Source organism: Panthera uncia (assembly GCF_023721935.1).
Source record: "Panthera uncia isolate 11264 chromosome A1 unlocalized genomic scaffold, Puncia_PCG_1.0 HiC_scaffold_17, whole genome shotgun sequence".
In the NCBI taxonomy this organism is placed as follows: domain Eukaryota; kingdom Metazoa; phylum Chordata; class Mammalia; order Carnivora; family Felidae; genus Panthera; species Panthera uncia.
Window position 1 is genome coordinate 59,289,120 of NW_026057577.1, and position 17,759 is coordinate 59,306,878.

At 36.3% G+C, this 17,759-nt stretch overlaps 1 protein-coding gene across 2 annotated transcripts in view; it reads left to right on the forward strand.

The window, feature by feature from the left end:
• Nucleotides 1–11,024: 11,024 nt before the first annotated feature.
• Nucleotides 11,025–17,759, forward strand: part of FAM151B (family with sequence similarity 151 member B) — a 42,085-nt gene continuing 35,350 nt past the window's right edge. For both annotated transcript variants that reach the window (XM_049649722.1, XM_049649723.1), the window contains exons 1-3: nt 11,025–11,201; nt 13,167–13,292; nt 15,788–15,953. In XM_049649722.1, coding sequence (XP_049505679.1) covers nt 11,177–11,201; nt 13,167–13,292; nt 15,788–15,953 — 317 coding nt within the window. In that variant the 5' untranslated portion in view covers nt 11,025–11,176. The remainder of the gene's footprint in view (nt 11,202–13,166; nt 13,293–15,787; nt 15,954–17,759) is intronic.

A 17,759-nucleotide genomic window follows, 5' to 3' on the forward strand; every position in this document is an offset into this window, starting at 1 on the left:
TTTTTGAGACAGAGAATGAGTGGGGGAGGGGCAGAGAGAGGGGGAGACCCAGAATCCGAAGCAGGCTCCAGGCTCTGAGCTGTCAGCACAGAGCCTGACGCAGAGCTTGAACCCATGAACTGTGAGATCATGACCTGAGCTACCCAGGAGTCCCATTTCATATGTATCTTCTCACAGTTTAGGTGTAGTAGCAGCAAATACAGATACATGTATTTTTTCCTCTTTTCATTTTTTATACAAAAAAATGTAGCATGGTGTTTATACTGAAGAACACATTCACTTCCTCAATTACTTTGAGTTATGAGGTTCATATTTAGAATTTTAAAGGTTTTGTTCCTTCTCAAACCACTATTGATAAAAGCTTATTAATTGCAGAAAGACAAAATCCTGTTACTGGAATTAGGACCATATGTTTCAGTGGGAGGACTATTTTTCTCATAACAATTTTTTTATTACTAAAACACTTGCAAGCTTATTTTTTATTTGAGCTATACTTAAAATTTTTTAAGACACCAAGCCTTGCCATCTAAATTTATCTTTTGCTATATAATCGACATTTTCTTTTCACATCAGATTTTTGTAGTTTCAAATCTTTTATTTTTTCTTTTGTATTAAGCTTGGAACAATTTAATATTTAACACTCTTTAGGAAATACTTTGTGCATCTGCACTGATAAAATTGCAACCATATTTTTCATGCTTTATACAAATGAAGAAGTAGGTCTAACTCAAGTGCTTTATTATGAACCTCTGAATATAATAAAGGTTTTCTTTTTCTTTTGGTAAAATACAGTGCTTCCCAGCCTCCAATATAACCCCCAGTGATCCCTACCTCCTGATATTCATACCCTTGTGTAGTCCCTCCCACATAACACTGTTGGTCTTTGCGACCAATAGAATATGGCAGAAGGGTTGGGATGTTATTTCTAAGACTGTTGTGAAAAACTATCCCTTCTATCTTTGGTGCATTTCTTCCCACTCTTCCTTTCCTCCTTTTTTTTCTATCCTTTCTTCTTCACTCTGTGCCTCCCTTCCTGTCTGTTAGATCACTCATTCTTGGGGAAGCCAGGTGCCAGGCATGGGCAGCACCATGGGGAGGCCCATTTGACAAAGAACTGAAGCCAACAGCCAAATGAGTGGAAGTGGATCCTACAACCCCAGTCAAGCCTTCAAATTGCAGTCACAGCCAAAAGGTTGTGACCTCACGATAACCACCAAAATAAGCCATTCTCTGATTCCTGAACCTCAGAAACTAAGATTATAAATTTTTCTGGTGCTAAATTTTCTGGTGATTTGTTATATGCAGCAAGTACTATTAGATAACTAATATAATATTTTTGAGCAGCTATACACAAAAATTGCTAAAAGTGATTAACTCTTAATAGAATAAAGCATATTTCCTAGCAACATTTATGGATTACATGCCACAAGTAGGATGTGCTATGTGCAGAGAATACCAATAGAATAGGGTTTGGCCATATAGGAACAAAGATGGAGTTGTGGGAAACTTCCTGTTTCTGGGAATTGCATGTTGGGATACTTAGATCCATTCTTCTGCTGAAAACCTAAGGTGATTAAAATACAAAACTCTTCTTAAAGCATCAAGATATTAGGAATGTTCAAGAGGAAAGAGAAAAAGAGAAGTTGGCATGTGGTCCTATTTGAGACAAACTTACAGGGTGAGGGGGGGTAGATATCAAAGTTCAAGAGCCACACAAGGTTGTGCATCTAATCAGAATCATGAACCTAATGGGAATTTTCCCACAAGGCTGAGACACACCAACCCCAAAGGGTTTTAGCCTTGGGATGAGGAGGAACCAGAAGTACAAAGTATTATAAAACTGTAGCCAAATTTAGAATTGCCTACATCATCCAAACTCTTAAGCATTTAACTTGCTTTAAGGTGTTCCACTCTGCAGAAGGAATAAAAATGTAAATCTTCTCCATAGCAAAGTAATTTCATTACAGGCCTCAAATTACTTTTCAAGTATAACATTTACTAACACACAGTTAAATAAGGAGTCATGTAAGGAAATGACTCCAGAGCCAAGAACTAGTAGAAATAATGAAAAACTCCTTTAGGTATTAGATTCCTGATTTCTGTGTTTAAAAAATAGGTGTGAGGTACCTGAAGGGAATGGGACACCATAAAAAGTGATGGAGCTAATTTGGGAAAACACTGAATACACATGTTGCAAGAATATATAAAAACTCTAAAGCTCTAATTAAGTAGGTTTAATGGTAGGATAGAATACAGCCATTGGGGAAAATTTATAAATAAGGATATAAATCAGGAAAAATTCTCCAGAGGTGCAGCCTGGAAAGACAACAAGTTGGAAAGAAACATATACAGCAGGTATTGAGAAGTCATAATATATGCTTAACTAGCTTCAGGAGACAGCAGAATAGGACACAACAAATACTTAAAAACATTTTTTTTAGGGGCACCTGGGTGGCTAAGTGGGTTAAGTGGCTGACTTCGGCTCAGGTCGTGATCTCGTGGTCTGTGAGTTAGAGCCCTGCATCAGGCTCCGTGCTGACCGCTTGGAGCCTGGAGCCTGCTTCAGATTCTGTGTCTCCCTCTCTCTCTAGCTCTCCCCCGTTTGTGCTCTGTCTCTCTCTGTCTTTCAAAAATGAATAAATATTAAAAAAAAATTGTAATGTTTAATTTTGAGAGAGAACACGAGCAGGGGAGGGGCAGAGAGATGGAGACACAGAATCTGAAGCTGTTAGCACAGAGCCCAATGGCTGAGCTCAAACCCATTAGCTGTAAGATCATGACTTGAGCCAAAGTTGGACGCTTAACTGATTGAGCCACCCAGGCACCCCTCAACAAATATTTTTAAATATAAACTTTTGAAAACTGATGAAAGACATTACTCCACAGATTTAGGAAGCTAGACAACTCCCAAACAAAAAGGAATCATTATAGACACATAGGAAAACAGGAACTGCCAGCTGGCACAGAGTCCAAGTAACAGTTTTGCTCTCTCTAGTCAAAAAAACAGGAAAAAAGGAGTTGGGGCCATGAGACAGACCTTTTGAATTTACTTGCCTTATTCCCAGAGAGCTGCAGAAAAGCAGCATGTGCGCGCGCACACACACACACACACCCTCCTCACCATGTGTAAACCCTGTGAGGGAACCTTGCCCTACACCAAGCTAGAGACAGCAAAACAGCATCACCCCCCTCTACCCACTGGTGCAGTGGTGGCAGACAATCAGACTGCTGGGTGGAATACTGGGAATGGTTAAGGGAGGCCGAAAGCCCCGACCTTCTACCAGAAGACCAAGGAGGAGGATCTTGGAACCAGAGAATGTGGGTAAAGATCATAGGAAGTGAACCTCCAAATTTGTGTATAAAATCCTGGGACCAGTCCCAAGCTGTGCATGTGTGAAACTGACCAGAAGCAGCTGAGTAAGGGTTTTAAACACTGAACTACACTGCATATCACTATAGGCATTAACTCAGAGATAATGTGGCATAAAGCAAATATCACAATAAAGCAAGTCAAATTTGAATTTTTTGACTTCCCAGCGCACATAAAAGTTATGTTCATACTATACTGTTTTCTACTAAGCTGTGATAGCATTATGTCTAAAAAACAACTTACATGCCTTAATTTTAAAATTCTTTATTGCTAAAAAATGTTAACCATCATTTGAGCTTTCAGCACACCATAATCTTTTTGCTGGTAGAGGGTCTTTATCAACTAAGTTTATGTAATATTCTAAATCTTTGGTGTCATTTCAGTAATCTTCACAGCATCTTCAACGGGAGTAGATATCATCTCAAGGAACCACTTTCTTTGCTCATCAATAAGAAGCAAGTGCTCATCTGTTCAAGTTTTATCATGAGATGGTAGCAATTCAGTTACATCTCCAGCTCTACTTCTAATTCTAGTTATCTTGCTATCTGCATCACATCTGTAGTTATGTCCTGCACTGAAGCCCTGAACCCCTCAAAATCATCCATGAGGGCTGGAATTAACTTCTCCCAAACTGGGTAGTGTTGATACTTTGACCTCTTCCCATGAGTCACAAATGTTCATAACAGCATCTACACTGGTGAATCCTTTCGAGAAGGTTTTCAGATGACTGCCCAGATCCATCACAGGAATCAATACACAGCTCTAGCCTTACAAAATATTTTTTTCTTTTTCTTTTTCTTTGAGAAAGAGTGTGTGTGTGGGGGGGGTGGGGAGCAGGGATGAGGGGCAGAGGGAGAGACAGAATCTTAAGCAGGCTCCACGTTCAGCACAGAGTCCAATGCAGGGGTCAATCCCACGACCTTGGGATCATGACCTGAGCCAAAATCAAGAGTCACATGCTCAACTGACTCAGCCACCCAGGTGCCCCACAAAATGTATTTCTTAAATAAGGCCTGAAAATAGAAATGACTCCTTAATCAATGGGCTGCAGAATGGATATAGTACTAGCAGGCATGAAAGTAACATTAATCTCATTGTACATCTCCATTAGAGCTCTTGGGTGGCCAGGGGAATTGTCAATGAGCTGTCATATCTTGAAAGAAATCTTTTTTTTGAGCAGTAGGTCTCAACAGTGGGCTTAAAATATTCAGTAAACCGGGGCGCCTGGGTGGCTTAGTCGGTTAAGCATCCGACTTCGGCTCAGGTCATGATCTCATGGTCCGTGAGTTCGAGCCCTGCATCGGGCTCTGTACTGACAGCTCAGAGCCTGGAGCCTGCTTCGGATTCTGTGTCTTCCTGTCTCTCTGACCCTCCCCCATTCACGCTCTGTCTCTCTCTGTCTCAAAAATAAATAATAAAAAAATTTAAAAATTAAAAAAAAATATTCAGTAAACTATAGTGAGAAAATGCTGTTGGAAAAATGGCACTGATAGACTTGTTTGACACAGGGTTGCCACAAACCTTCAATTTGTGAAAAACACAATTATCTATGAAGTGCAATATAATGACAATATAATGAGGTATGCCTGGATGCAGGTTTCAGACTGGCCACTGGGTGGAGCACGATCAGGGCAGATTAGAACCGCACTATAATGGTATTGAAAACTAAATTATCATTGGAACCACAACCCACATACAGCTGTCCAGAATATGTGGCCTGAAGTAACAGGATGGGCTACAAGCTAAAACAAACCAAACAAAAACAAAAACATTCTTCTGAAGACTTGAACAGGACTGAGAGTTTCATAATATTCAATATATGTAGGAAATAATCCAAATAACATGTAAAACATTAGGGAGATCTAAACAACTCTAAAGGGAAAAGACAATGAACAATAGCCAATTCTGGGGTTAGTCAAATTTTGGAATTATCAGAAAAAGACAACATGTTATTTTAATCATGTTCCACAAAGCAAGGGCAAACACTACTGAAATGAATGGAAAGGTAGAAGTCTTCACCAAAGAAAGAGAAGCTATAAAAAGAACCAAATTGAAATTTTATAAGTGAAAAATACAAATAACAAAAAATTTACTAGAGGGTTTTAATAGAATAGAGACAACCAAGGGAAGCATCAGCAAATTTAAAGATCAGTAGAAATTATCCAGCCTAAATGACAAAGGGAAAAAAAGGCTTTGAGACTTATGAGAAAATATCAAAAGGCCTAATATTCATGTTATAGGAGTTGCAAAAGAAGAGGAGAAAAGACTGGAAGAAAAAAACATTTGAAGAAATAATGGCTGGGGTGCCTGGGTGGCTCAGTCAGTTAAGCGTCTGACTCTTGGTTTCAGCTCAGGTCATGATCTCATGGTTCATGAGTTTGAGTCCAGCATCAGGCTCTGTGCTGAAAGTGTGGAGCCTGCTTGGGATTCTCTCTCGCTCTCTCTCTCTGCCCCTCCCCACCTCTCAAAAATAAATAAACATTTAAAAAAAAAAAAGGATGACTGAAAATTTCCAAAATGTGGTGAAAGACATAAATTTATATACATTTACCTAAAATTATATTTACAGCAGTTCTACTGGCATAGAAAATGCTAAAAAGTTAAAAACCATACCCAGGCACATCATAACCAAACTGATGAAGTAAACATAAAGATCTTGGAAAGAGCCAGAGGAAAAGGACACTGCACATTTTTTGGAGAACAAAGATTTGAATTATGTTGTATTTCTTACCAGAAACCAGAGAAAGTGGAACATCACTTGTAGAGTGCTTTAAAAAAACAAAGCAAAAACAATTATGAACCCAGAATCCTTTAACTAGTAAATATATCCTTCAGGAATCAAAGTGAAATAAAGACATTTTCAGAAAAACAAAAATGTAAGATAATTCACTACCAGAACTTCTGTAAAAGAAATGGTAATGAAAATTTATAGGGAAGGGAAATGATAGAAAAGGGAACCTTGGAATGCCATGAAAGAAGGAAAAACAACAAAAATGGTAATATTTAATAAATAGAAAGGACTATTTCTTCACCTTTTAAGTTTGCTAAAATATGTATAACTGCTGAAATAAAAAATATATAACACTGACAGGATGTTCACCATATATAGATCTAATACATAAGAGAACTACATCCTAATGGGAGGATAGTAAAGGGACCTATATGGTTGTAAGGTTTCTATATTTTACTTGACGTGACAAAAATTCAAAGTAGATTGCAAAAAGTTTGGGATGCAATAATCTCTAGAGTAATCACTAAACAATATACGCATGGAGATTTACTTTTTAAAAGTCAATATATAAATTAAAATGAAATTGTGTAAAATAAAAAATTCAAAAGTGGGACACTTGGATGGCTCAGTCGGTTAAGCATCTGACTCTTGATTTCGACTCAGGTCATGATCTCATGGTTCGTGAGTAGAAGCCCCACACTAGGATCTGTGCTGACAATGTAGAGCCTGCTTGGGATCCTCTCTCTCTGAGCATCTCCCACTCATGCTTGCGTGAGCACTGTCTCTTTCTCAAAATATCAAAATATGGGGACAAAGAGAAACAACACATTCTGTCAAAATAAGTGTGGTTCCAGAAGCTCTCACTGGGGCTATAGCAGCGAGTCATAGAGAAAGAGAGACACCGAAGCTTTTGCATTCCCAAATCACTGGGAATAAAAGGTAATGTTCTGAACTGTAAGTGGTTTTAAAAGCTTAGTTCCCATCCTTTGCAATTTAAGTTGAAAACAACCGTAACTATAAAGTAAAAGGAGGACTTTGTGGACAAGTCAAACTAAGAGCCTGATATTCAGGATAAATTCTAGAAACAAAGTAGAGTACTCAAAGTTTAGTCTCACAATAGTTGACTTAAAGACTAAGAGTCACAGTTAAAATAAATCTGGATATATCCTATCATTATGAATCCGCTTTTCTAAAAGTTTCAGTTTTATTATCCCCGATTAATATGCTCACTGTTTTTCTATTATTAAATGGTGGCAACTGTGTAAAAATTAAAACAGATTATTCTGTCTTGAAAGTTCTGTACCACATTGACCTTAACCTTCTCCATAATAGTAAAATTTGGTAGATTCTTATTCAGAATCTCTATACTGTAAGTATATAGTATTTTTCTAATTGTTTTAGGTCATGAAGAAACTAAACTCCCTCCCCAAGGGAAAAACACACATAAACATAAAATTCTGCATAGAATTTAAGGAGATACCATATTTATTAAACAACAACAACAACAACAACCCTGACTTCTAAGAGAAATTTGGAAAACAAACTAAAATTAAAGTCTTACCGAAAATAAGATACTACTCTAAGCCACAATTCCTGCCTCATCTCACACTTTAAAACAAATCTCCTCAGGATATTCACATACCCCATCAAAAGCTATTTTATTTATTTATTTATTTATTTATTTATTTTTAAATGTTTATTTATTTTTGAGACAGAGAGAGACACAGCATGAGCAGGGAAGGGGCAGAGAGAGAGGGAAACACAGAATCCGAAGCAGGCTCCAGGCTCTGAGCTGTCAGCACAGAGCCCGACGCGGGGCCTGAACTCACGAACCGTGAGATCATGACCTGAGCCGAAGTCGGACACTTAACCGACGGAGCCACCCAGGCGCCCCAAAAGCTATTTTCTTTAAAAACAACAACACTTTGGCAGCCTTCAGACTCAAAATTATTAATGTTGCCAGGAGGATGAGCTTGGGTAAAAAATTAAAAATTTGTAAGTTATTGAAGTATCTGTCTTATAAATTTTTTTTTAACATTTATTTATTTTTGAGACAGAGAGAGAGTATGAACGGAGGAGGGTCCGAGAGAGGGAGACACAGAATCCGAAACAGGCTCCAGGCTCTGAGCTGTCAGCACAGAGCCCGACGCGGGGCTCGAACCCACGGACAGCAAGATCATGACCTAAGCCAAAGTCGGATGCCCAACCGACTGAGCCACCCAGGCGCCCCAAAGTGTCTGTCTTATAAAAGAAGTCCTTCTCACAGGCAGAAGAGCTTTTGGAGACCACTGCCAGGGTGATCATGAAAATCTTTAACACTCCTCTGTGACAATCTGCAGTTGTCTGTGTCAATTTGACTTGCAAATTATGCCAATCATTTGTATATTTATGTATATATATGTATATTTATGTATATATATGTATATTTATGTGTATGTGTATATATATATATATATATATATATATATACACACACACACACACACACACACACACACACACACACACACACACAAGTGCTGAGTGGGAAATAACCAAATTCTAAGGCCAGCTACACTCTTACCCAAGAGTGAGTTATGTATACTGAATCAAAGGTCATGCTCCCCTGATGGCCTCATCTTATTCCGCTCCTCTACTATGTACGTCACCACTTCTACCCAGACTGCGTTACTCAGAACTAACAATACACTATTTATTCCTATTTATTTATATCATCAAAACCATCTCTAAACTCTCAGATCAATGCCCATTTGTTACCTTCTAATCTCATAAGTTTCTATGTATCTGCTATCCTTTCCTCAATGTATCATATACCCTTAACTCGTGAAACCTTTCCTTTGTGCCAAAAAAAGCAATTAGATACATATTTGGTACGAAAATTCCCATTCAAAAGTAGAGAAAATAGTATGATGATGCTCCATGTACTGATCCTATAACTCAGATTCAACAATTTTCAAGATTTTCCACTTTTGCTTCATCTATCCCTTTATTTCTTTGCGGGAGTGTGTTCAACCAAATCTCAGACATCATCATTTCATGCTAAATACTTCAGTATGCAGCTCTAAAAAATGGACAGTGAACAGTAATTTTAATTGAGTCAGTAATTATAAAATATATGAAAATATTGACCTAATACCATGACCAAGAGGTGATAAAAACTTTTGAACTGCAACTGATACCATCAAGAAAGTGAAAAAAGCACCTACAAAATGGGAGAAAATATTTGCAAATCATATATGTTAAGGGGCTTGTAGTCAGACTTTATAAGAAATTTTTATAATTCAACAAAAAACCCCACAAACAACCCTATTAAAAATGAGCAAATGATTTGAATAAACCTTTCTCCAAAAAAAAGATATAGTCAATAAGCACTTGAAAATATGGTCAACATTATTAATCACTAGGGAAATGCAAGTCAAGACCAAAATGAGACAATACTTCATTTTCCACTTGGATGGCTGTCATTAAAAAAAATCAACAGATAGCAACAGATAGCAACAGACAGCATTCTCTGTTGAGAATGTAGATAAATTGGAACCCTCATACATTGCTGGAGGGAATGTAAAATGGAGTAGCTGCTTTGAAAAACTGGCAGTTCCTCAAAAAGTTAAACATAGAGTTACCGTATAAACCAGTAATTCTACTCCAAGAGAAATACCTTCCACATACTTCCACACAGAATCTATACATGAATGCTTACAGCAGCTTAGTCATTAGTAGCCAAAAAGCAGAAACAACACAAATGTCCATTAACTGATGAATGGTCAAGTGTGAAATCTACCAATAGTGCAATTTTTCTAGGTACTGAAGAATAAAATACTGATGCATGCTACAATGTGGACGAAGCTTGCAAACATATGCTAAATGAAAGAAGCCAGTCACAAAGACCATTACCTTGTAGGATTCCATTTATATGAAGTGGCCAGCATAGGCAAATCCATAGAAACAAAAATAAGATTTATGGTTGCAAAGGGTTGGGGAGGAAATGGAAAGCAGCTGCTTTGGGGTGATCAAAATGTTGATTGTGGTGCAGTTGCAAAATTCTATGAATACGCTGACTTGAACACTTTAAATGTATAACTTTTTTTTTTATCATTAGGGAAATGCAAATCAAATACGAGTCAACCAATTATATATCTCAAAGATCTTTTTTTTTTTAAAGACCACTGAAATCATTGAAATTTACTGTTTTCTGAAACTCTCGAAATCTTTTTGATTCAGCTAGAGAACATCCAGAGAATACTGAAAGCCTGACTGAAGACAAATTGAAATAATTACAACCCAAGTGTGAAAAGACTAAAAAGATATAAAAATCTGCAGTGCTGCCATTCGTGTTATGCGTAGGTGATGTGTTGTTATCTTAATTTGACAACTGAGTTGTATTAGGGTCACAGGACCCGAAAATGGCAGTGCTATGCTGCTAACTCAGATCAGTCTGACTCTGCCTGAGGTCTTTTTCTAGCTTCAGCGTCGCTGGCGCAAAGTAGGGAGTTGAGGGCAAAGAAGGTAGTGGGTAAGAGAATACAGTTGTTAGTGTTTCCTGAGTGAACACTAGTACAGAAGAAGAGGGAGACAAAACTTGCAAGTTCTCACTTCTAAAATCCTTGTGAAGCAACGCTCATTTTTATGGAGAAATGATTCCATGTCATTTTAGGATGGCACTAAAATAAAAAAAATATATATCCAACTTTAAAAAATCGTACCCCATGCAAGTGACTTCTTTCAATTTCGGCGTTTCATCCTCTGCCTTCCTGACGTAAAGTTCTTCAGAAGAACAACCCGTTTTCCCACTACCTTTCAAAAGAGCAATTCGCGCGACACTTGGACCGCGGACACCAGAGCGGAGACTGCGCGCTCGCGCAACTCGAGCCTCAGTCTCTGCGCGTGCGCACCGCTTCCCGGTCTCCTTCCGCCTCCGACTGGGGAACCTCGGCTCCGGCGCTCTGTGGGCCGTAGGTGGCGGCTGTGTTGTTTACAGTGTGTTGTTTGTTGAGTCGCGTTTCCACGCCACCTGTGACGGTCAGCGGCGGTTGCCCACGGCTCAGCGCCTCCGCGGACTGCGGCCGGTCGTTGCCATGACAGCGACCGCTGGGGGCCCTGGTAAGCGCGGATCCGGCCTTTGTGGGTCCCTGAAGGGCTTCCCTCGATTGGCTCGCAGTCCTGCACTTGGGCGTGGCGCCTATGGTTGGAGCGTTTTGAGAGACTCCTCTGATAGCACCACTGTCTTTTCCTGATGGAGGTCCACTTCCTCAGTGCGCCCACAACGGAGTGGCCTAGAACTTTGGTTCCTCCTGTGGGCCTTGAAAGAAAAGCCGATGGGATGGCCAAGAATACAAGAATATTGCACCCTTTCTAAAAAGGTTATTTTCTAAAAAGATTATTTTCACTTTTGCTATTACAAACAATGTTATATCAAATATCCTTGTGCCAAATGTGTCACTTACCACATATAGGCATATTTATCTATGGCATAAGTTTATGAAAGTGGAATTTCTGGGTAAATGTATTTTTCTTTTTTTTTTTTTAATTTTTCTTTTTTAAAAGTCTTTATTGAGATATAATTTCCAAACAATACAACTCATTTATTTAAAGCATACAATTCAGTGGTTTTTAATATGTCAGAGTTGTGTAACCATCACCATAATCAATTTGTGGTGAGCTGAAATCAAGAGTCGGACGCTTAACGGAGCCACCCAGTCACCCCTAATTCAAATATTTTTAAAATTGCTACATATTTTCTTCTGAGTCTAAAGAGTGTGTGACTGTTGCATATACTAAATAGAACCACATGTTTGGGGCCATAGTGGATGCCATAGCTAACTCTCACCTTTATTCTATAGCCCTATATACAGAGTGGTTGCTAAGTTCCATGCATGTTAGTTAGAACTTCTCTTTATATGTTCCTCCATTCTCTAATCAAAATTTACTTTTTCTCAATGTCTTATTGGAAGTTTCTGCTGGTTATTTTCAGGTTTTTAACTATTGTTAGGCAGAGTTAAGAAACAAATAATTAACAGAAGATATAATCTCATGCAGAAGGAATTTGCAGGCAATTGATAGGCACTAAAATGTTTAAATTAATATATAAGAATTATGTGGGTAACTATTTTTCTCACTGTTATATTGGGATATTACACAGTATGGAGTAGATTTGGATTCAAGTATTACAGTCTTGGTTAACTCACATATTTTAATGCTTAATAGAAAATCTGGATATCCAAAAAGTAGTTGATGGATATGGGAATTATGTATATTTGTACATGGTAAACAAATCTATAAATAATAGCTCAGGAATTTAGTCACTGATATAAATTTTGCCCACATTCATAATCCCAAGGTGCATATGCTTAAATGTATAGCTTAAGATTCTAAATTGTTAATATAAATATAGAATGGGGCCTCTGGTGGAGAAAACAATTAAGCTGTACACAGTTTAAAAGGTTTTAATACAGCTTTTTTTAAAGTTAATATAATTATTTTGAGAGAGAGAGAGAGAGACAGAACCCAAATGTCCATTGATGGATGAATGGATAAAGAAGATGTGGTATATATATATACACACACACACACACACACACACACACACACACACACACACACACACTGGAGTATTACTCAGCAAGCAAAAAGAATGAGATCTTGCCATTTGCAACTACATGGATGGAACTAAAGGGTATTATGCTAAGTGAAATTAGTCAGTTGGAGAAAGACAAATATCATATGACTTCATTCATATGAGGACTTTAAGATACAGAACAGATGAACATAAGGGAAGGGAAGCAAAAATAATATAAAAACAGGGAGGTAGACAAAACGTAAAAGACTCTTAAATATAGAGAACAAACAGGTTTGCTGGAGGGTTTGTGAGAGGGGGAATGGGCTAAATGGGTAAGGGGCATTAAGGAATCTACTCCTGAAATCATTGTTGTGCCATATGCTAACTTGGCTGTAAATTAAAAAAAATAATAAATTATTAATAAAAAAACCCAACACTCAAGATCCTAAAAGAAATGTTTAATTCATAAAAAACAATCCTTTTTTTTTTTAATATAAATGTCATTTTAGGATCTTGGAGTGAAAATATACTAGAATATTTTCTGAGAAATAACCACATCACAACAGAAGATGGCGCTGAGATCATCTGGTATCATGCTGCTAACCACAAGGCACAGGTGAATGAGGCACTGAAAAGTAAGTCAATACAGTTTCTTGTATTCACATTGCATAATAGATTAATTCCACTCTTTTTTTGGTATCCGGGCATATTTTCAGGTTTCAAAGACTTAGAAGATCAAAGTGTAAATTCTAGGCCGACATAAACATTTTTATAAAATATCTCATTTTGTTTACAAAATGAACAAATTTCCATAATGGAAGGATTTTCTTGTTTTCCAGAAGTGGACTTGCCTTTTCTGTGTCTGTTTGAAACTTTCAATGTATTTACATTTCCCTATATACTATAGTGATTGGAGTAAAATTTTTGAGGTCACTGTTGTATGTCTTACATATTTTTGTGTCTTTCATAGTGTATTAAGGAAAGGGTCAATAAATATTTGTTGAATGGATGGATGAAGCCTTTGTATACTAATTTATAATTAATTTCCTTGGTCAGTATTTATGCTTAGGCTAGAAACTAAGACTTTGGTTTACTAACTCAATCTATAATCATCTGTATCTATATATCTATATCTGTACCTATAGATATCTGTATCTATCACTAGTCTATATCTATATATTGTCTATCTAGTCTATATCTAATACCTAGACCTAGACCTACACCTACACCTACATCTTCATATCCATCTATATCTATATCTTCCTTCTTTATAGATGAACATGATAGCAGTTTTTTCAGCCTTTTCCTAAGAAGTACTCCTCTTGGCTGCAGCAGCACAAGAGACTGAAAGCATATAACGAGAGAGGTCTGGGGCATAACTTGAAGTGACCCAGTACAACAAGGAAAATTCCTCAGTCCCAAGTTTTGCTATAAAAATCTATGCATCTTTTGCATCCTACTCAATTGTGTATCTGGATAATGTGTCTGAATATATATTTATTTTATTGTAAAGATACTGTTTTAAATTGTTATTCTTTGCTCCTCAAAGGGAGGAGCTTTGGTTTAATATTGAATCCTTGATACCTAAAACAATACCTAACACATAATAACACACAGTGATTCTTTAATAAGTGAATTTTAGCAAAAGCAATGCTTCAGGAAAAAAGCTGATTAGTGGTTTCCAGGTTTGGCCAGAGCAGAAAATAGGGAGTGAATGCTAATGGATACAGGGTTTCTTTATGGGATAATGAAATTTTTCTGGAATTAGATAGTGGTAGTGGTTGTACACCATTCTGAATATTCTAAAAATCACTGAATGGTATGCTTTAAAGGGTGAATTTTATGGTATGTGAATTATATATCAATTTTTTTAAATGGAAAAAAAAAGGTGAAATTTCTGTTTACAGACAATTGGTTGTATATGTAGAAAATCAAAGTTTCTTCAGATAAATGATTGTAAGTCATGAGTAAATTTAGAAAGCCTCAGGATACAAAGTCAAAACAAAATAAATTTTAATTCTATGTAATAACTAAAAATTTAGAAAAATCTTTAAAATTTTCAATTCATAATAGTCTGTGTGGAAATCTTTTACTAGAAATAATCTAATTAAATATGGATACTTTACTTTTAAGTGTGTTTTAAAAATGCTGGTGGAAAGTCATTTCCAATTGCTGGCAGTCTGATGTTGACCTGGGAAGTTTTCATAGGCTACTTAGTGTTCAGATAATGTCCTTTTTACATTCAGTTTGGTAAAACCAGAGAGCTAAGTTTTATAGTTTGGGAATGCTCTTCACAAATCCCTTTTTTAAGCCATGGCTAGTTTCGTAAATTCTTGTTAGTCCAAAGGAGAGGAGACAGACAGCCTCCTGCAGGCATGCATGCTGTATTTAACTGGTTTTCTCATTTCTTCCAGAATATTTAAATGTAGTATAACTATTATTAATAGAGCTGTTTCAGTTTGATTAACTTGTAAAACTGGGTTTTTAACAATATCTGTGACTTAAAAAAAAAACAAAGTACAGGAGGAGAAATGTAAAAGTACCACCTGGTATTACACTGTCAAAACATCCAGATCACAGACTAATGATCACAGACTAATGATCACAGACTAATGTAACATTTCAGCATGTATATTTTAAACACATTCATTTTAAAAGATACATTGGAAAAAAATGGTAAACGATTTAAGTCTTTTTGAGAAAAAAATGTGTTTTTTTTAAGCCTTGAAAAAAGCCTTTGTAACATCTTTAGGAAAAGTGTGACTATAATAAATATCTGTAGTTTCTAATTTGAAGAATGAGAAGATAAAAATATTATTTTTATTCTCAGAAACGTCAACAAACACTTATTAATCCTTGTTTTGTATGCTCATTTTGCTATGTCCTGGGAAGAAATTAAATGCTGTAACAACAGTGTAAGAGCTCTATGACATAGGGAAAGGCATTTAATTCTTCACCACCTGTTTGCTCATCTGTGAAACAAACATGTAAAGGCCTAGCACTTAGTACCTGGCACTTAGTAGTTACCCAGTAAATGTTAGTTTTTATTCTCCTCAACAGGCTCCTGAATATGACATCTTCTGCAGTCCTTATTTTATCAGCATTAACTTAAGTTCTTTTATTTGGACAGGTCCTGCTCACATGATAGAGGCTGATGTCCTTCTTCCAAGTGATGGATCAGAATATAGCCAACCAATCATGGCCCATCCTCCTGAAACAAATAGTGATAATACTTTACAGGAATGGCTGACTGAAGTTATAAAAAGCAATAAAGGCATCAAACTGGATTTTAAGAGGTATTTGTATAAACATTTTCAGTTTTTTAGTTGTTATAACAATGGAAAAAAAGGATTCATAGCATCACATATCTGTGCTTGACTAACTTTAAATTGAAAATAGAATTGTAAACTAATATGTTTCAAGAATGGACCTAAGACCCATTGAGTTGTTTAATAAGATTGTTTCTTGGGAACTCTTTGAAGATAAAATTAATTTTTACAAAGGAATTTATCATAAATTACCATTGTGATAATAGAATGGTAAATTTAAAATGCTACTTTCATTAAAAAGTGGTCTGAGACAGAGTTGGCAGTAGTTTGAGAAGTTAATGCATATCCTACTTGATTTATATTTGTATATGGGGAATTATCTAGAAGTCTTTAATAATCCAAGAGTTCTTTAAAAATAATATTTGGAAGTATTGATAATGAAGGGCAAGATTAAGTGTCATTTCCTTTCCGGTGGCTATCATGGGAAATTTTACTTTTGTGCCATTTTGGCTATATAAAAATTATAAGTAAAGCCAGGAATATATTGTGATACCACAAAAGCTCACCATAAGCCCCATGAAGGCAACTGCTAATGAAAATCTAGGGTTTGTGGTAAATATACCTTATCTCTGAACAATATTTTTAAATGGCATTTTCTTAGGAAATTAATAATGATTTGGAAATCTTACTAATAGAATTATCAATATGACTCTAATCATTTGTTGTAGGGCTAAATGTACCAGTAAACTTCATTATACTGTTGGTGAATGAAAGAGCTATGTTAAGATCTTAAAGTTTTTAGAGTGGTGAATGGCCCAAACTCTATTTTATTGACAAAGAAACTTAGTCCCAGAGAAGTTAAATGATTGACCCAGGGACAATAGCTAAACTTGACAGCTGAGCTAGGATGAGATCCAAGGTATAGTGTTCTCTGTACCATGAAATAAAGCGTTTGATCTTTAATGTTTGGTGATTCAGAGTTTTAGCACTCTTTGCCGTTTCATGTGTATGTTTACTATTGCCTACTGAATTGTTCTCTCTAATATATTCCTTGGCTCTTCACCAGTCAGATCAACCGATTCATTCCTAGCAGCTATCCAAAAGGGCTGAGGCACTAAAAAAAAAGATTTTTCAAATTTTTTGGTCATAACATATTTGAAGGGGAATGAATTTATGGACATTTATAGTGTGTCAGACATTGTTCTAAGAGCACTAAATGTGTTCATTTATTTAGTCCTTATAACAATCCTAGGAGGTAGCTTATTGCTATCATCCTCATTTTCTTGATGAGGGAACAAAGGCAGAGAAGAGTAAGTAGCCTGCTTGTTGTCACATAGTAGGAAAGCTACCAGCCTGGCTGAAGAGTTCACACTGTGAACCCAAACTCTGTACTACCTCTGTAAAAGTAGCTGAATAACCTATTAGTTAAATTTTACTAGTTCTTATTATATGCTTTTAAGTTATTCTGTTTGGTATACAAATAATAATTAAATATTAAAATTTTATGTGTAAGTTTCCTATAGAATGTAATTTTAAATGGTTTATTGTGTTTTTTGTGAGTGATGATTTTTATTTTCTCATCCCCAATTTCTAAACAAAGTTAATAGGTAAATAGGTATGATACTCAGAAGTTTGACTTACAAATAACTTTTTAGGAAAAAAACCTATCCTATAAAAACAAAGTTCATATTCTTCCTAGGAATTTAAGTAAGTACCACAAAAGGGAAATTTTAGGTGGTATACTGATCAGAACTTCCCTCTTCAAGTGATCATCTTGGCCAGCCTTTGTCAGGTTTTGTTTTTTAAATATATGAAATTTATTGTCAAATTGGT